The sequence below is a fragment of the Gossypium arboreum genome, chromosome 11 (genome assembly GCF_025698485.1).
Source record: "Gossypium arboreum isolate Shixiya-1 chromosome 11, ASM2569848v2, whole genome shotgun sequence".
Taxonomy (NCBI): domain Eukaryota; kingdom Viridiplantae; phylum Streptophyta; class Magnoliopsida; order Malvales; family Malvaceae; genus Gossypium; species Gossypium arboreum.
This window is the reverse complement of record NC_069080.1, coordinates 37,154,681-37,175,472: the sequence shown is the minus strand read 5'-3', so window position 1 is coordinate 37,175,472 and position 20,792 is coordinate 37,154,681. Positions and strand designations below refer to the sequence as shown.

General features: G+C 36.7%; 2 protein-coding genes, 1 long non-coding RNA gene and 1 pseudogene across 8 annotated transcripts; 2 read left to right on the top strand and 2 right to left on the bottom strand.

Annotated features, from left to right (window-relative positions):
* Positions 1 to 401: 401 nt before the first annotated feature.
* On the top strand, positions 402 to 1,079 carry LOC128283484 (uncharacterized). The gene is made up of 2 exons (XR_008273841.1): positions 402 to 611; positions 718 to 1,079. It is a non-coding gene; the product is annotated as an uncharacterized LOC128283484 (long non-coding RNA).
* Positions 1,080 to 1,309: 230 nt separating this feature from the next.
* LOC108472664 (ADP-ribosylation factor 2-like) lies at positions 1,310 to 3,172 on the top strand. Of its 6 annotated transcripts, none has more exons than XM_017774216.2 (7): positions 1,310 to 1,430; positions 1,558 to 1,726; positions 1,971 to 2,041; positions 2,159 to 2,278; positions 2,446 to 2,564; positions 2,787 to 2,868; positions 2,956 to 3,172. In XM_017774216.2, the coding sequence occupies exons 2-7, from the start codon at positions 1,579 to 1,581 to the stop codon at positions 2,959 to 2,961; spliced, it is 546 nt and encodes a 181-aa protein (XP_017629705.1). In that variant the 5' UTR covers positions 1,310 to 1,430; positions 1,558 to 1,578; the 3' UTR covers positions 2,962 to 3,172. The 6 variants fall into 6 exon arrangements, with proteins under 6 accessions (XP_017629705.1, XP_017629702.1, XP_052876889.1 ...); XM_053020929.1 differs by having other exon boundaries at positions 1,316 to 1,430; positions 1,577 to 1,726; XM_053020928.1 differs by having other exon boundaries at positions 1,351 to 1,430; positions 1,541 to 1,726.
* Positions 3,173 to 8,848: 5,676 nt separating this feature from the next.
* On the bottom strand, positions 8,849 to 9,361 carry LOC108472154 (uncharacterized). Its single transcript, XM_017773668.1, has one exon. It carries the CDS (start codon positions 9,359 to 9,361, stop codon positions 8,849 to 8,851), a length of 513 nt encoding a protein of 170 aa, XP_017629157.1.
* A 734-nt stretch (positions 9,362 to 10,095) lies between these two features.
* Positions 10,096 to 13,933, bottom strand: LOC108472153 (phosphatidylinositol 3,4,5-trisphosphate 3-phosphatase and protein-tyrosine-phosphatase PTEN2A-like; annotated as a pseudogene).
* Positions 13,934 to 20,792: the final 6,859 nt, after the last annotated feature.

Genomic DNA, 20,792 nt, shown 5'->3' with positions numbered 1-20,792 from the left:
GATAAACAATCAATAAATAGACCAAATTGGAATCTATCTCTCTAGATAGAAATCAGAAATGTATGTATTGATTGAATGATGATAGGTATTCGGGTTTTTTTTCTTTCTTTATTATTATTTTTGTTTCAAATTTTGTGTTGACATGAACCAGTTCGTCTTGGTGTGTGGCATTAACTAAGATTTACCGTTGACTTCTGACCCAATCCATTTCTTTTGTTTAATTTATGAGGAGTTGGGATCAGTTGGTTTGGTTAACTAATAAGTTATTTTTACAAGATATTTACATGCCTTTATTTTTACAATTCAAATATGAAGGCCTAGTCAAATTTTATGTCAAGGGGTTTTAATTTGCTCGGACATGTTATATCTAGAAAAAGAAAAAATGAGTAATATAAGAGGGCGTAACAAGTGTAAGTGTGCACTTGATGTTAGATCCTCTACCTTCGGCACCTAATTGGTGTTGGAGACCAAGCATTCATCACCCATGTCTCACTATTATTTCATTTACTCCTTATTTATGTAAATAAATATTCTCATTCACTTTTTAATATCCAAATCCAATATCTTAACTAAGATTCTTCACACTCAATATGAACATCCAATCTAGGAAGGTATTGTTTGTTTTTTTTTTTTTCTTTTATATTTCTAGCTTCTTGTTAATGTTTCATCTTCTTAAATTCAGATTTTATTTTTAAAATGCATTTTCCTTTGAAACAGGAGTTTGAGACCACAGATGCACAAGGTGATGTAGCAAGGAAGGGTCCAGAGATTAAGGCCGTGCAAGTAACTCACCAGCATCCACCAACCAACCAAAAGACCAGCGGTGGTGTCCTCACCAGTGCCGCTGCCGCTGCCACATTGGCACTGGAATCCGCAAAAGATGCAATATCTCAAAAGTAAATGGAACAAAAGATTACCCTTCCGACTTCAGAATCGCTTACAATTTTCATTGTTTTGGGAGGGTATTAAGACTTTATGATTTATATTTTGTATAGGGTATTTGAGCAATACTTCTATGTTCGTCTTGTAAGTACACAATGTGCTTAAATGTTTATCAAATATGCAATGCGTTGCCTCCACATCCTGTATATTATTTCTTTTCTGTTGTGCCTCAAGATATTATTGCCACAGCATAGAAACATAATATTCCTTTGCTTTTCCAATTGGAATCTGATTTCATCTTTGAATTTTGCCTTCGGAATTCATTCTCAAAGCACATTTGTCAATTTACACATCACCAAAAGCAAAAACAAAGTTAGTTCCCTTTATTCTGCACCATTTGTCTTGCGAATCCTATTCTTTGTTTGATACCATAGTCCACGTCTCATTGGTTTTAAAGCATCCACTATCCGGCCATATATTTCCCTTTGCTTTCCCACTTATTCCTCACCATCTATACTCACAACTTGTTCCTGCTCCAATATTTTCAGGTCTGTGAACCCATTTTTCATTCAAACGGTTTGTCTTTTTACTAGTTTCATGGCATCTTTATATATATATATATATATATATATATATATATATATATATATATTTATAGTCTTTTCTTCCATGTAGTTAAAAATAAGAGTTGCAGCCATGGGAACGGCAATATCTAGATTGGTGAGGATGCTTTTTGCAAAGAAAGAAATGAGGATATTGATGGTGGGACTGGATGCTGCTGGCAAAACAACAATCCTTTACAAGTTGAAGCTTGGAGAGATTGTCACTACCATACCAACCATCGGTATTAAAACCTTAAAATAAATGGGAACACTGAGTTTCAATTGAGTTTTCATTAGATTTCTTAATCTAATTGTAGCCTCTAATTAGATGTTTAAAGTATATGTCTTATTACCTTTCATTGATCATGCATTTGGTGTCAGAACATCATCTTCCTGTCACAATTCAAGCAAATATAGGAATTGACAAAACCCAATGAAACAATCTTGTGTGTAACATGGTTTTTCTTTTTTTTTTTTCTAATCCAGGATTTAATGTGGAAACAGTTGAGTACAAAAATGTTAGCTTCACTGTCTGGGATGTTGGAGGACAAGATAAGGTAGTAAATAATCTTGTGTCTAACGAATGATAACTCTTTCATAATCATAGAAATCCGACATCTGTGTTAGCTAGTACCTACGAATTAAGGGTAACTGTTTCATATTTTGCTTTATAGATACGACCTCTATGGAGACACTACTTTCAGAATACTCAGGGCCTTATTTTTGTGGTGGATAGTAATGACAGAGAAAGGGTATCAGAAGCTAGAGATGAGCTTCACAGGATGCTCAGCGAGGTTCATAATTTCTTTCAACTTTTTGAACTCTTTACAAGTTTGTTCGGTCGGACTCAGTGTCGGGGGCTAATTTTGATAAAAACATTTATGAAAACGTTATTCATTGGTTGTTTACTGTCTAAGATTTGCAGTGTGCTAAATAGGCTGAAATAATTTTCTTCTTGCAGGATGAACTGCGTGATGCAACCTTACTTGTCTTTGCAAACAAGCAAGATCTCCCAAATGCCATGACCGTTTCCGAAATCACGGACAAACTTGGCCTGCATTCACTTCGCCAACGCCGTTGGTAAATTCTAAGTTTTAAATCAACCAACTCATTAGCCTATAGTCTATACATATACTATACTTATCACCAACTAACACAGCAAAAATTTGATCATTTTAACTTCAAAGATATGAATTAAACTAGAATCTAACACCATCTTAACAGCCAAATGAAAATTACTAAATACAAATAATAGAATTTTTAGTTTCTTCTAATAGTAGGCATTTTTGGAAACTGATATAGGTACATCCAAGCTACTTGTGCCAGCTCTGGGCAAGGACTTTATGAAGGTCTTGATTGGCTATCCAGCAATATCTCTAACAAGGCAAGATAAACTTTACGCAACTAAATTCTGGGTTTAAAGAGTGCTTTCAATGGCCTAGTTAGTCCTAATTCTTTATTTGGCTTACAGGCATAATCTAGCCGACCCTCCAAAAGAAAGACTTGAAAATACCAGCAGCCATGGGCATGTAACTATATATCTTCATTGTTCAGTAGATTTTGAACCAATTTTACAATTAAGAAACTAATATATATATGTATGTATGTATGTATGTATGTATCTATGCATGTATAGATCTTTGTGTGTGATATATCATAAAGAAACATTTGGCCAGTGGTTCAAGAAAGTGGATACAATAGCTGATAAGCTCCTCCCATTTTGTACTAGCAATCATTGAAATCAAACTAAGAATACTTTAAGAGAATCTAAACCTGCTAAATATTGGTTTCTTAGGGGGTAAGGTAAACCTTCCAACGACATAGTATCTAGAGAAGAGAATTACTTGCTGCATGTTGTGTTATAACCAAAAAATGCTAAGCCCCTGGATTTGACGTGTGTGTTCAATTAGCTCCGAACTTTCAGGCATTTTGGTCAGAGTTTGTAACTTTTGACAGCAATCGTAGGTAAATGGATCCAAATCCTGGAAAAAGACTACCTGATGTAATATGACAGCCCATTAGCCATCACAAGGTCAAAAGGGCTAAGCATTGTGGTCTTTTAAGATTATGTTAAAAGCCTTTGATTTGATGTGATCCATCAACCTGTTAAGTTATGGAACAGAATAAAAGAGAGAGCTGGAAAAGAAAACAAAACCAGAAAAAATTTAAAACTGAATAGTTTATCTTTCATTAAGATATTGGTGCATAATATACAAAAGACCGCTGCTGTTGCAGTGGTTAGTCATATCCTAAAACTTCAGCAAGTATTACATCAAAAAGATTGTATCACCTAACCAAATAGAAACTGACACATTAGGTCTATCATTGTATCATGCTTGACCGCTTATAACTACTCTGTCAAGCTAAAACATCAAAAAGATTGACATACACTCTTAGAATATCTAAGAAAAATCTCAGTCATCTAATACAACCCACCTCTCTCACAAGGTCAAAAGTTTATGTTAATATTATGCTCATCATAGGGGGTTTTACATTCTGAGATGGAGGGGTCTCCATATAGTTGCATTTAATCAATACTGTAAATTTTCTAGAACTTCAATTAAATCAGCTTAGACTAGGGGTAGTATTTAGAGCAGAATCACTGAGGTGAAAGATAGGTAAGTACTTCTTTCATGAACATCTAGTTTTCTTTTTCTACTTATATGGTGAAAGTTCTCTTTAATGTTTCTCTGGCATACGGAGCTTTGATCACTGCTTGATTCCATACTCGGAATTTATTACGTCCAAGTTATATCAAATGAAATTCATGAATCCAGCTCTGGGTTCACAGCCAAAAACTCTGAGGTGTTCACAGCCTCAGCCCAAAATACTTTTGGAAATCCTTTTCAAACAACAAACATCCAGCCATCTCCATGATTGTTCTGTTTTTCCTTTTCACTCACTCCATTTTGTTGAGGAGTGTAAGGAACAGTTAATTGTTGCTGAATTCCAACTTGTTGACAGAAACTAGCACATTCCCTTGAGTTGTACTCAGTCCCATTATCAGATCTCAATTTCTTCATTAGACAGCCCGATTCAACTTCAACCATGCTCTTGAACCTTTGGAACGCCTCAAATACTTCTAATTTTTATTTGAGAAAATATGCCAAACACATTCTATTGTCACGGGGCTACACCTTTCATCTCGCAATAAGTGCGGCCTTAGACAATTTGCACGTCCAAACTCGCCCAAGTCAGCCTTTACACTCAAAAATGAAGATTCCTTAAGAACTCCTCCCAAAGCACCAATTTGTATAGCGGAAGCGTTTGTGCCAAAAGAAGCTAAAAGTAAGCAAAAGAAAGCCAAAGAAAGAATGCACACAAAGTGTTTGAGTAAATGCCCAAGAATTCTATTACTCTTAAGAATTCAACATATAATGGATGGTTTACAAATGAGGGGGAGGCTTTCTATTTATAGTTGAGCTCCCCCAGAACCGGCGGTGAAGATACATTTACATCGATGGACGAGATTAATGATATCCCATTAATTAAGGGATTTATATGATATGCCTTATCAAATCTAATCTAATCTTTAAAAGATATGATTCTCTCTATCTTATAAGATTAGTTGCCTAAAATAGCCTAAGTTGCCATATCTTCGCTATTGGGCCATCCAGGCTTTAATCTGACAGGCTTTTTCAACAATTCCTTGAATCGGGCCAGTTCTTGTGGACTGAATGATCCCTATCTAATTGATCGACCTCCATGGGTTGCATCTTCTGCTATGGTCACGGGCTTGGAACTTTGGCCCGTGACATTCTCCCCCACCCATTCTCGCAACGCCCTAGTTGCGACTTCAGAATGGCACTGACTTGATTCATCTCGAAACTCTCTCGTTGCCTTGGCTTCTTCCCGGCTTGCCTTGCAATCGGGTTGTCCCTTTCTTCGGAACCTTTGCCTCGGCTTCCGTCGCCTCTTAACTTGAACCGTTGCACTCGTGGGTACATCTCGTTGGCAAGAAGTCTCCACTTTAACTTGCCCCAATTTTGACTTAGTCCCATTGGAATCCACTCGATTCGCACATCTTGGCTTCGTTCCGCCCACAGTCCCTCGACTTTCTTGCTTACGAACTTTAAAAGGGCCCCTACGATCTTGCCAAGCCAACAAGTCAGAAATCAAAACACTATCAGTGTGTTTGCAATGTACCTTACTCGTGCCATTCACTCGTCTCGACTGCTTTCGCATGACTTCTTTCTCCTTGAAGTCTGATGCACAATCCACCTTCCCCAAAGGTGGTGCCTCCACAGTCGACTTTACGGGTCTCATATCAGACTCACACTCCACTAACTTTTCCGAAGGGGCTTTCACGCTCCACTAACTTTTCCGAAGGGGCTTTCGTAACATTCTGTTCTGTCGAATTAATGCTTCCCTCATATGAAACACCTTCGACTAGTTGAATTGACGACAACACATTGGTCCCAACCTTCAAATCCCGATGCACTGGCACAACAATCTTTGACAACGGACCAGTGACAATATGGATTTCATCGGCCCATGAAAACAGCACTGTCTGAATCCTGTCAAGGAAGTTCAAACCAAGCACATAATTGTAATCATCTAATTAGATTACCTCAAAGTCTTCATTGCCTTTCCATTCGCCGATTTGTAGCTCCACATTACGAGCTACTCCCACAGTTGGGGCCTTCTCAAAATTTACTGTCTTGATGTTCTTATTCGATTACCTAATCGATAGACCAAACTTCTTGGCAGCCTTTTCTGATATGAACAAGTCCGACGCTCTCGTATCAATAAGAACACTCCGCTTTTGACCCGCAATGTTGATGTCCACAAACATCAACCCCTCTCTACTATTCCTTTTGTTAGGAATAAGAACCATCGAACCGACCTTCGATGTTCTTCCCTCAATAGGCTTCGCCTCTTCTTTCGGCTCAACTTTCGTTTGGATAGCTGACATCATCGATCTCTTCGGACATTTTCGTAACATGTATGGTCCTTGACAAAGAAAGCATTTTATTCTCTTCTCCTTATCCCTTGGGTTGTTGGATCCCCGCTTCGCATCTCGTGGTCTCTCATTGCCACTTGTGCTATCAATTCCCCACTCCGCAACTCGTGGTTTCTCATTGCCACTTGTGCAATCAGTACTGTGGCCATCATCGCTATGTCCCTCTTCATCTTCATCATTGTTTCTCTCACCATTGCCCTTTCCATTGGGCTGAGACAATTCAAACTTGTCTTTCGTTAGACCAATTTCAACAAAGGACTCTACTTCAGTCATGGCTACAGTAAGTTCGGTGATCCCTTGCCTACTCAATTCTTGCTTTGCCCACGGCTTTAACCCATCCTCGAACCAATAGAACGCTTCTTTCTCACTCAAGTCGAAGATTTGAAGCATCAACTCACTAAATGCCCGAACATACTCCCGAACAGTACCTTGTTGCGTGAGACGGCGCAACTTAGCCCGAGCCTTCTTCTCGGCATACTGTGGGTAAAATTGCTTCTTCAACTCTCTTTGGAACTCCTCCCAAGTCCCAATTGCGTTCCCTCCACGTTTCTCATCCGTGGACCTACGACGCCACCATAAAAGAGCCACATCAGTAAAATAGATCGAACCAGTGTTTACCTTAATTGCATCATCCTCGATGCCCATCGCTCAGAAGTATTGCTCCATTTCCCACAAGAAGTTGTCCACGTCTTTCGCGGACCTTACACCTTTGAACTTCTTCGGTTTGGGAACATCCATTGCTTGTTGCCTTAGCTTTGAAGACAACATCCCATTACTCAAAGCAGCTTTGTAAATCGTGAGCTCCCCTTTAAGCTCTTCGATCTCTTTCTTCATGGCTAACATCATATCCTCGAGATTCTCATCCCTCTCTGCCAGCTTTTCCATAGTGGAGTTCACTAACTCATTCAGCTTTTCTGTATTGGCACCAAGAGAATCCAACACAAAATCTCTGAGTTGCTCCTCCATTGAGTCAAACCTATCTGTGCGTCCCTCGACCAACTCAAGCGTCTCCTTCATGTTCCTTACGGATTCCTCGAGATTAGCAACTCGATCTTCCAACACTGACAGCATGTCCCTCGAGCGACTTGCTTTTCTACCCCTCCCACGGGTCTGCATCGGCTCATTCTGATCAACAACTTCTTTTGACATCCCTCAAAAGTGCTTTCGAACTGGCTCGGATACCAACTGTCACGGACTTAGGATTCTTACCTCACGATCCGTGTGACCTTAGGCAATTTCTTGCTCCAAAAACACCTAAGTCAGCCTAACTTCCACAAAAGAAGGATTCAACAGAATTCCTCCCAAAAACACAATTCAAACGAAAGCAACTCAAACCCAAACAAGATGAATGAAGAACGAGACAAGAACAAGCCACAGAAAATAAGAACACAAGAGAGAGAGAAATTTGAGTGAATGCTCTCAAGAATTCTTATTACTTAAAAAAACTCAAGTGATTTACAATGAGAGGTCGTGTGTCTCACATGAGTTTTTTTTAGTGAATCCTCTCATTGTAAATCCTTACACGGCCAGTTCACGCGCCCATGTGAGACACACGGCTAGCACATGGGCGCGTGAACTGGCCGTGTGCCCCCTGCATCTTTAAATTTTGAAACAGAATGTCCAAGTTTTTCCACACGGGCTAAGCACACGAGCGTGTGGCTAGGCCTTGTGAAATCAATTTATACATGAGGTGGAAGTCAGAGAGTTACACGGGTAGGGGACACGGGCATGTCCTAGAATACCTTGGTCGTGTTGAATAACACGGCTCAACAACACGGGCATGTCAAGAGGTCACGCGGACGTATCCCTGACTCACATGGGCGTGTGAGCCCTGTATTTAAGAAAAATTTTAGATATTCGCAAAAAATTTCCCGGGCACCCGAATCAGTCCTGAATCACTTCTAACTCATATTTTGGTCCTTAAGGGTCCATCAAGGGACTTTATAATTTATTTTATATTATGTTAGATAATTGTTTGTATATTATTTATAAAATGTCCGAAGGTTTGGTAATGCTCCGTAACCCTGTTTCGATAATGGTTTAGGGTTAGGGGTGTTACACAAGTTGATTACAAGCTCTACATTTTACCCCTGATCTAAACCAGCAAAACTTTTCAATATGATTTCTTTTCTTGCAATAAGAACAAGGTGGATACCTTCCTTTTTTGCTTTTTCCACATGTGGTCATCTCTTTCTTTCTTCTCTTTGTTTTTTCTTTCACCAGATTGCTTATTTCTAGAATTGTTGCTGCCATGTTTTTCTTTGAGCTTTGCTTGAAAAGCTCCTTCAATTGACTCCTCAAACCTAGTAGCCCTTCTATGCTTCAAAGCTTGAAGAGCATTTACAACTTCTGTCAAGGTAAGTTTTGAGATGTCTTTTGAGTCTTCTAGAGAGGAATTTTTTTACTCAAACCTTTCTAGAATACTGACCAACACCTTTTCAACTATCCTCTTATCCGGAAACTCCTCCCCATGCAACCTGATTTGGTTTACGACCTTCATAAGCCTATCAGAATACTCCTTAACAGTCTCTGACTCTTCCATCTTTAGAACCTCAAACTCTCTCCACAAATTTAGCACTTGAATCTGCCTCATTCTGTCACTTCCTTGGTACTCTTCCTTGAGCTTGTCCCATGCTTCCTTTGCAGTTTCATAGGTCATTATCCTTGTGAAAATCACATCTGTTACAGTAGAGTGAATACAAGAGAGAGCCTTGAATTTCTTAGCTACCTCCTCACTGTGTTGCTTGATTTGAGCAATAATTGAACTGCTCTCGAGAGGCACATCTCTACTTGTTTCTATAGCATCCCTCAGGTCAAAAGCCTTGAAGTATGCCTTCATCTTCACTGCCCAAATAGGGTAGTTTTCTCCTGTGAATACTGGAGGATTTGGGGTTGCAAAGCTACTGGAAGCCATATCAGGTTCTAAGAAGTTTTTGGTGTAGAAGAAGGTTTTATTCTAGTTTTTCAGCTCACACAGAGTCCCTCAAGATCAATTTTTTTAAGCTCTAGATACCATGTTAATTTATGGGACAGGATAAAAGCGAGCTGGAAAAGAAAACAACACCAGAAAAAATTTAAAACTGAATAGTCTATATTTTCGTGCATAATATACAAAAGACTATTGCTGTTGCAGTGGTTAATCATATCCTAAAACTTCAGCAAGTATTACATCAAAAAGATTGTATCACCTAACCAAATACAAACTGGCACATTAGGTGCATCATGGTTGACTGCTTGTAACTGCTCTGTCAAGCTAAAACATCAAAAAGATTGACATACACTCTTAGAATATCTAAGAAAAATCTTAGTCATCTAATACAAACCACCTCTCTCACAAGGTCAAAAGTATTTGTTAATATTATGCTCAGCATAGGGGGTTTTACATTCTGAGATGGAGGGGTGTCCATATAGTTGCATTTAATCAATACTGTAAATTTTCTAGAACTTTAATTAAATCAGCTTAGACTAGGGTAGTATTTAGAGCAGACTCACTGAGGTGAAAGAAAGGTAAGTACTTCTGTAATGAACATCTAGTTTTCTTTTTCTACTTACATGGTGAAAGTTGTCTTCAATGTTTCTCTGGCATACGAAAACTTTAAAAGATTTAGATTTTTTTTTTCTAGGAAATTCGAAAATTTGAATGAAAGATAATGGAAAACAAATTGGCAAGGATTCCCTCATTATTATTTATAGTGGCATCCGGCTAGTTACATCATTTCTTTGCTCAATAAAAATGAACGAATAAACGCAGTGAATCAAGTATTGTGTGCTAGATCTTATCATAGTTGGTGAAGAAACTAGGATCATTCACTTTCAAAATCTTCTTCATCTCCAAAACTGAAGACGAGGCATCGGCAGACATAGCCTTGATATCACTGGCACCCATCGACTCTGTGATGGGGATTTGAAGTCCTGAGGAAGCTTTGTCAACTCCATTGTTGCCTATATCTTTGGAAGTATTACTGAAGGTTCTTGGTTTTTGACGGATTGCTGATAAGTACCATCTTTTGATGTCCCTATTTGCTCAGATTTGGGGTAAGATAGATGGCTGGAGACCATAGGTCCGATTCCGGCACCAGCTTGAGTCAGGCTTTTGTCTCCATGAGAATATGTTATCATTGTTTCTACTTCCAGAAGGTTTGCTTTGGTTCAAATTTGCTGAGACTCCTCCCTTGGCAAAACCTGAATCACCCTCCGTTCCTTTATTGGCAAAATTAGCTTTAGAATTTGTCTCTACCGTGCCCTCATAGTCTATCATTACCAAATCAATCTTGAATCCAGGATAAGGCGAACCTATCTACAGAACAAAATTTACAGTTCAGTAAGAGGAAACAAATGAAAGGCAAAGTGAAAGAGAAACAAAAAGGTACACAAGAAACTATTAGCAAACTGAAGAAATAGGAATCCTTATGTCATTTACCTTATTAAAAACATCAATATCAGAGGCTTCTAGTATCATTCTGTTCTCTATCATTGTTGTATTTAACCAACAGAAAAGGGAAAACAAGAAGGATCAATCGGGCAAGGCTATTTTAAGATATAGAACACAGAAACATTACAGACCAGTAGAAATCTCCTCGGGGGTTGTGGAAATGGATTTTGAAGTCCCTCGTCAATTCCGCAAGACCGGTTCCCCGTGGCAGAGCAAAAATCACTATTCCTTTCTTAGGTGTCCTAATCCATAAATCTTCGGGCTGCAATTGAAAAGTATTAGCAGAGAGTACTGGTATTAACAAAATCGTATCACTTTAAGAGATAAAATCACCATTAAATTCTTAGTTTCTGGATGCTTTGCTGTAGAGAACAAAACTCCTGAGATGAGAAAAACTCAGCTGTTATCGTATCTGCAAAAAATTAACTTCAAAGAAAATTACAAGATACAGAAAAAAATGAATCATCTTGTATATACTTCACATGGAAACACTAAAAGGAAAAAAAAGGATATTCTGGCATTGCAATTGGACAAGGATGTATTTGCTTATTTGGCCCACCTCGTCAAGAAGATTAGGCAGGTGTAACATAAAATGAGTGAAACTTGTTGAAAAGTGGCCAACCATGCTACTGTTATGTTTTTGTTAAAGTGCATGGAGTCTATTTGCATGTTGCAGCTCTTGTGCATGCTGCATTAACAAGTTTTTTGTGTAGTTACATTGTAATTAAACTTATTTGAAAATGAACAAGCTGATGACTAGTTTAGGTGGCTTGTTTGTGCATACAAGCAATGTTTTGCAAGTTACCAGGCTACTAAGTGGTAGTAGGCAGTATTTGGTGATGTATTTGGTTATAAATGCATTGTTTTTTTCTGGTTGAATGAATGAGAAAAATGAGCTATCAGCCATAAGCTCCCTTGCAGCAAGATTGCACGATTGTGAGCAAGTAAAAATATTTCATGCATCTTCCTTCCTTGTGCTGTGTCCTTTTTTTTTTTTCTTCCTTTGCTGCTGATAACTCCAACAAAACTGAACAGAAGGTTCTTGAGCAACAACGAAAGGGGTGGGGTCCCAATCATTAAAGTGCTGAAAGGATCAACACTGTGATTGTAAAGGGACTACAAGAAAACCAAGCGATACCACTGTGATTAGAGATAGTAATGGAAAGGCCTAATCCAGTAAGGACACTTGTGAAGCCGGATCGCCCCAAGCATGCACCTGAAGATCAATAACTTAATTAGATTATTGAGGGTGAAAAGATATGAAACATACCTACGTCCAGGCTGAATTTCTCCATTGAAACATGTTAGGATACGCTCAAAGTATTTGACCTATCGCTATGCAAAGTAGGAAAAGAATTACCTATGAGAAAGGGAAAAAATCAAACTAAAAAACAAAAAAAAAAATCAAACTAATAAAAGATTTGAGATATTAGATATTAGTAATGACTGACAATCTGACTAGGGAGAACCAGAGCTCTCCCATCTATGCATCTTTTTCCTGTTGAAGTAGTTGATGTCCTCTTCAGCTGTCAGAAAGAACTGACGAAAGCAAATGATAATACAATCATAAAATCAACTACAAATGGAACCAAAAAAGAAAACAAGTTTTTGCAGGAAAAAGAAAACACAGATTTTTAGTGAGGAAACAATTGACTCTAACCTTAAGGAATAAAAGAAGACTGTAAATCATTAATCCTGTCCTTCCCATACCAGCTTTACAATGAACAACCACCACATTTTCTATATCCTCCTTCAACCATGAGTATGCACTTTGACAAAAGGATTTTATGAGTTGAAGTGGGGGGCAATTGTGGTCATTAAAGGGAAACTTGCAACCTGTAAAAACTAAAAAGTTTAGATGTTAGATTTAAGTGCGGCTGGAGAAATGTGTATTAGTAAAATCCCAACATAGTAGAATGTAGGCAATAGCATCATCTAATAATAACCGCCAGCATTCTGTATTAGAAACATTACAGGCAGTTTTCCAAGATTGCTCATATCTACTGTATGATATAGTAACAGAAGCAAACAACTTAAAGCACTTGCATCTATTTATTTCTAAAATTGATATCTCACAAGTTGAAGAGCATAGACCACAGGTTTTAGGGGGCAAATAGAGATGAAGAATACACCTTGCCCTGAAAAAGTGATGCACCATACAACCTTTCTGACATAGGTTGTACACTTTGTGTCTCCCCTGTGCAGAAAGTATTGATGTAAGATATGTGACAAAACAAGCGCTCCAGTGAGCTTCAGAAATGCAAGACAAGGCAAACCTAGTCATAGAACAAACACAAGTATTTTCAATCCAAAAACTTATAAAATGAGCTATTACCGGCTAGTAACAAAAATAAACTTTGACCTTTACTTTTTAATTCTGCAGAAAAACAGAAACATAAAGAAAGGAAGAGAATTATATTACTATTCAACTATCTTTCTATAACACTGGAATTTTTTTGTCTCTATTTTTGCTCTGTCTTGCAATTTAGCCTCTGAACCTCCAATTTAATGAGACAAACATTGACATTCAATCTTTCAACAATTAAGATCTCAATAAGCACTACTAATGAACAACCTCTTCTGTCTCTATGTGGATTTAGTAAATATTTAACTGCATTATTATGTTATCCAAAATGTAGAAAATATTTCCAAGTTCTAATCCATTCCTACCTTGTGATGTGTTTCGAAAACTTGATCACTTCTTCCATGTGATTACGACAGAAGCCCTGCATCACATTTAAGTCCATAAACCATAACATTGGACATTCTAAAGGCTAAAGCAGGTAAACCTTTTTACCTCAAAGAATCCAACAAGCCCTGAGCTTAGATCACCAGCAGGAAACCCCATTTTATTTTGGGAGACAATATGGCATGCTTTGACCTGAACAGCCTTCACTGGACTCTAAGATGATCAAATATAACCTTTTTAATGATTGAAGAATAGCTTGTGTTGCTGTACAAGTATTTTCTGTACTTTATCCATTGGTTGAGTCTTCGATTGCAACTTAAACCCAAGGCCACTGGAGAAGTGTGCAAAAGGTGAAGTACCGGCATTTCCAGCTTGAGAGTATTATGGTGGTGGTATAAGCGTTGGAAATTTGAACTTTCTTCCCCAAGAAGATATATCAGTAGGTGCGTTATCTCCGGCCTTTGGAGGTTCAACATCACAAGTTTCGATAGGAGATTTGACGTCGTTAGTTCTGACAGGAGGTTCCACCTCGTTAGCTTTGTCGTTATGTTTGATACCATCTGTGCTAGCTGGCACTTTAACGCCATAGGCTTCAGCAGGGGTTTCAATATCAGAGGCTTTAACAGGAGGTTGAGATACGGAATCAACAGATTCTAAGTCCATTCTACTGCTGAAATCCAATCCAAGTTCAACAGTAATCTGAACAAATGACAGAAATCCAAAATTATTGAGTAAATCAGCAATGACCTGCAATGCAGATTTAAGCAATCAATAAAAAACTAATCCAAGAAAACATGCATTTATAGTTCTTTACATACTCGAAATGGACTTTTTGCTTTATATGTAAATAGCAAAAACTAAAAACCAAATGGAGCCAGAGGAAATAATTCTAAATTCTCCACAACAACAATTGAGCCAACCGAACCATAAAGAATTATAAAAGCTTCGAGGCTTTCAAAGCTAACAATTTCAATGATAGCTACTTCTTGATTGCTCTTGAAATCAATTCTCAATACGAAATGCATTTTTTTATATATATAAAAATAAGCACCTGCACTTCATAATTCGATAAGGCAATTAAAAAAAATCTTGAACCAAAGCTTAAATTACTCCTAAAATATATATATATGAAATTGCACTGCAAACATAATCAAGAGTAGCGACTTGTTTTAATTTGAAGACAAAAACATTACTCGAATTCGGATCCTTAGCTGGAAATTGTATTGAAGACGAAGAACAATCTCAGGCAATTAAGGGTAAAAAACTAACAACTGTAATAACGGGTTTACGATTACAATTAACGAACCAAAGCGCCCTCGTTTGGTCTAAACCGCAACCAAAGCTTTAACGGGCTGGGTTTTATAACTTTTCAAATATTTAAGTTGTAAAAGGCACAAGCAATTGGAGAAAGGAGATGTTCACATACTGTTGGATTGCTTTTATGATTGTTAATAAAAGAAATCAGATTTTTTCTATGCTCTTCAAATTGATGTTAATGGTTGCATTGCAAATTGTTTTTGGATAAATGCAAGATCTGGAATGACTTATAAGCATTTTGATGATACGGTAGAATTTTATCTTATTTATTTAATAAATAAATATAGGATGTCATTTGTTTTGTTTACTGGTCTGAATCATCATTATCAATCTATTTTATTTGAATGTGCATTATTACGAGATTAAATTGGAGAAACGTTTATTTGGTTATTGAAGACTTGGCTTGAAGCTATGTACAGATGTCCACCAACAACAATCCTAGTAGATTGCGCATTTATAAGCTTGTAAAAATTAATACTTAAATATGTAATGGGTTATCTTTCTAGGGTGGAAAATGACCTATTTATAGACTGAATTCGTAAGTCAAATAATATTAAAATAACTTATACTAATTAGAGTTTGACTGGGACAAATAATTAAAATTTGAATGGAAGAAGAAAACCGAGAAAATTGCATAACATGTCGCCTCGTCGTGACATGGCTGCTGCCTTTTCGAGATGCCTTTCATTGTGTTGTTGGGACAAGATGTCTCTTCTCATCAAGACATCGGTGGTCGCATCATCGAGACGACACCTCTTCCTCGTAAGGACGTCAATTTTGTTTCGACAAAAAATGTGAGGCATACTCCAAAAATATCCACCTTTACTCGTATTTCCACAACTCATTCTTTGCCAAAGCTTGCCACAGGTATATATCAAACTATGCATGATATTAATTGATTCGAAGCTGTGCTTCAAAGTTGGAAGACTTCTAGTCTTCAACTTGTGCACTACCAAATCAAAATTGACCCGAGTCTGATTTCCATGAATGCAATGACCTATCTTTTCAAAACCCGCATCCAAAAGAAAACCTCTCTTATACAAAACGATTATACATTTTTCCCTTCTATGACCAAGTTGTTTCCGCTTCAAACAAGTCGACTTCGATTCCTTAACAGATGAAGGACGTCTTGTTTCACCAGTCACCGTTGATCCTTTCAAAACATAAAGACTGCTAATTTTTTTACTTTTCATCAAAACGAGAGCCTCATGGGATACCTTAATTTCGCTTGACTCGATGTTAATTCTACAACCCTTCAAAGTCTAAATTTCCCAAGGAGATGAATTTTTCTTTACGTCAGGCACATGCCTGACATCTGACAGTGTCCTAATTCTTCCGTCGTGTATCTTGATCTAAATAGTACCAATACTAATTACCTTATTGGGTGAACCATTCCTCATATGCATAACTCCACTTTCAACTGAATTGTATGTGAAAAACCAGTCCCTGTTGGGACACATGTGGAAAGTACACCCCGAATCTAGGATCCACTCGGATGTAAGCTCGGAGCTTTTACTTATTGACACAAACAAGAAATCATCACCCTTGTCATCGGCCAAATTAGCACCAGTTAAATCTTCCTCTTTGCTATCAGCAACCTTTTTATTTCACAGCTAAATACCCATGAAGCAAGTAGGATTTGACGGGACAAAGAAACCCTAATTGGTTGCCAAAATGTAACCTCACTTATCCAAGTTTATGTCGCATTGTCACGACGTCAAAGCCCCTCTCATCGCGATGCTGCCTCTGTTTCATCCCTAGTAACTTCGATGTTTGGTGTTGCGACATTGCATGTTGGTGTCATGACACTGAAGTCGTCCCTTGTGTTCCTTAGACTGAAACAACATCTTGCACACTTAGGTAGGCCATAAGTCATACCTTAGGCTAAAATTGGTTTAATGGGTCGTCGAAGCACCTAAAAATGTGTAAAAACACTTATTTGACCAAAATTAAACATTAAAGTCTAAAATATAAAACTAATCAAAATAATACTAAATTATGTCGAAAACAAGGTCATTAAATGTCGGAAAGAACTTAATTTTTCACCACGAATTATGGTAGATCAAATTCCCCCATATTTAACTTGTTGTTCGTCCTCAAGTAACAAAACAAAAATGCAAAAGAAAAAAGAACAAAAAACTCAAAAGAAAATGTACTTAGGCATGCTTTATATTCAGAATTAGTTCGGGACACCTGAGATAGGAAAATTTGGCTAAATAGCCAAATTTACAAGGCAAACAAGTTACAAGGCGATTTTAATTTGGCTAAATAGGCAAATTTACAAGGCAGACAAATTTACAAAACAAACAATTCACGATTTTAATTTCAAACTGTTAGTTCATAACTTATAAGGCAGACAAGTTAAGCATCACTACAGCAAATTAAGCTTTTAGTGGCGTTTGGATCGAAAACGCTGTAAAGGTCAAACTTTTAACGGCGATTGTATTGAAAAATGCCACAAATATATACCATTAGTGGCGCTAACCAAAAAATGCCGCAATAAGTCGATATATAGTGGCGTTTGTAGAAATAGCACCGCAAATAGTACATATTTAGCGACATTTTCTGCTACGCGCCGAAAGGTACACCTATGAGAGTAGCGTTAGTGGTGTTTTTCTCATAAATGCCGCAAAATGTTAAAAACAATAAAGGCATTTTTCTCATAAACGCCGCTAAAGGTAAAGCAATAACAGCTTTTGCCCAACGCTGCGAATATTTTTTAATTTATATTGAAATGATGCAGTTTTGATAGCTAACCCCCCAACCCTTATTCCTTTAATCTCTAACTTAATTTTTCCCTAATTCCCTAACTTATTTTTTTCTTTCCCATCCGTCTGCTACTGGTTGTCTATCCAGTCATCCGTCTATTGCCTCACCGTCGACAGTGCATTTGCCATTGATCTTTGTCTCCTCCGTCGATGCTGCTCTGTCCATTGCAAAAGGATTTTCAATCCAAAATTTCTTAAAAAGAAAGTACATTCTACTTTTCTGCATTTATTTATAGGAGAAAATTCTCCTTAGAAAATGTTTGGATTCTAGTTTTCATGGCATTCATTTTTTATGTTGTTAAATGATAAGGAGCTTGCAAAAGAGTTGTATAAGAAGTATAACGTGGTAGTTGATACTTTTCTCTTCATTGTCTTCAGGTTTTTAATTCTATGTTTTAGATTGATCGGAATGCTAATTATCTGTCCTATCATATTTCAACAGACCCATAGACAAAAAGTACGTGCTTGGCAAATGATATATGTTTTGTCACAATTTGTTAATGATGATATAGTTGGAGAAGTCACACAGTGCTTGCAAATAGCTCTCTATGTAAGTAACTGTTGTTTCTTTTAAAAAATCTGATAGTTCTTTCTTAAATTATTATAGTTCACTTAAGTTTCATAATATGGTAAGTTTGATAAGTTGTTTAGGAGAGAATAACAAGAAATTTTTTGGTTTTGATAGAAATTTCATGAAAGTCTATCTCAAATATTTTTCCTTTTCCTGAATGCCTGCTCTGTGTTCATGTATGCAATGTTTAGTTTACTTTATACTTCCAAAACACTGAATGTTTCTATTTGGTGTCGGCGGAGGTTATTGTTAGGTGGTTCCATAAATCAAGCAATGTTAACACAATAATTTTCATATTTTGTTGCATATCATTGGTAAATGTACTTGCTGTATAGTGCACGTTGTAGATTAATTCATTGGCTACCATTGCTAGTTAGAAGAAATTGATAATAATGAATGGTCTTTAATTAATTATTTTGACTTTAGATTGTGTAACATATCTCCACTAATTTCTGGTCATGTCTCTTTTGCAGAGAAACAACTTACTTTCTGTTCGCCAGTATTTGGAAATATTTGCAATTAATATTTACATGAAGTTTCCCTTTTTGGTAATGCACCGTCTTAAATTTATTTAGTAAATAAAGCTTAATATTCATGCATGAGATAGTGCAAAAACACACATATTCCAACAATCTACATGCTTGAATTGTTAGATATGAATTTCAAGTGAGTGAAAGGAGCCTTGTCTAGAGTCTAGACACCAATAAAAAATAGGCCTCTTTAGAAGTTCACTTCACTTATGCATGGCATCATTTGTTAAAAGGAAAAAGAAACCATGGTGATATTATCAATCTCCATGACTAGTATCAATTATTCAAATCAATAGTTCTCTGCCCAAATAATAAAAGGAAACCAAGGCAGTCCCTATTACCAAAGAAAAGAAAAGGCATAAAAGAGGCAGAAAGCTACAGTGAAACTTCTCTGTTGTATCCTTTGCTATACCATTCTTATATGTTTATTTTCAGTAAGTTGGTCTAGTATGTTTCCTTTGCCATGCATTGTAGCTGGTTGAGAGATGCAAAGTTGCACTGTTGACTAATAAAAAAATTGCATTCAATCATATTTAGGGTATGTTTGATTGGATGGGGGAGTAAAAGGATGGAAAGAGTAGAGTGGAAAGATGGAAAAGTAATAAATTTGAATTATTTTAAATATTTATCATGTTTAATTATAATGGTTTAATTCGTCGTTTGTAATGCAAATAATGCCAAGTTATATTTCATTTGCTTGATTATATATTTTGTTTCTAACTCTTTAATTGATTTATTAGAAGAAATTAAATGATAAAAGGGCAGAGTATGAAGCTATGGCCTCAAGTGATACTTTTGTTAATCTGGACGACATTGATAATCGAGTTATTATTGAAGTTCTGGGTCCTGAAAGGTATGGTCCAGTTCGATTTCAAGGATCTTTCGTTAGCCCAACCCAATATTTTGGATCCAATTCACAGCAATATATGCCTTCGGCGAATCAAACTAAAGTTGAAGTTTAGAGGTTAAGAGACCAAATAGCTCAGATGCAAGCGAGCACAATTAAACAAATTGCTCAACTTAAAGCAGAGATAGCACCGAAAGAAGCAGAGGCTAAAAGAAAATATGATGAACTCCAGCTACAACTTAAAGCGGAAGCAGCAGCGAGGGAAGTAGAGAAAGCAGCAAGGGTAGTAGAGGCAACAAGAAAATATGACAAACTCCAGCTACAACTTCAAAATATGATGAAGATGTTTCTGTAGAATCAATCGCAAAATTCTCCATCTTAGACTTTTGTTTTCTTATTGTGGGAATATCTTAACAATATAACTTTTGAATATATTTTGTTATTTCAATTATTAATTTAGACCATATACATATTTATTTTGTGATAGTATCATTTAGATTTGAATTTTTGTTGGATTAGAAATTACAGGAAAATATATTAAAATTAAGGTTCTATGTAAAATAAAATAGGTTGGTAAAATCTGTTAATGTTAGTGGCACTTTTACTACAAACGCTGCTAAAGAACATAATCTTTTATTGTCATTCTAGCTACAAAAGCCACAACATGCTCTACTCTCTTGTAGCATTTGTAAAAAAGCCGCCGCTAAAAATCATGTTCTATAGTGGCATTTCACCACATAAATGCCACAAATTTTAGTGGCGCTTATAAATCCACTATAGGGCAAAAAAAATGCCGCTAAAAACCTATTTTACTGTAGTGGATAGTTAAACATATGCTTCCATCAAAACACATTCATGAGCATAAGCAACTCAGTTTCTTTCATCATGCTTTGAACTCTAGTATAGTACTAACAAGCATAAGCAACTTCAACGAGTATTTGTGCAATTATAAGTAACAATTTCTTAAGTACTCATACTTTTTACTTACTTTTCATTTCATTCACTCTTCACTTTTAACCATTCTATGCTTTTATTTCACTCACTTTGCCTTTTGCTTTCACAATATTTTTTTCACTTATTAGTTTTCATTTATGATCTTGTTTCTCTCTTTTGATTAATGATATATTCTTATTACTAAGAAGAAAAAAAAACTTTTATTAAAAGTACTTGTACCAACTAGGCAACATAAGT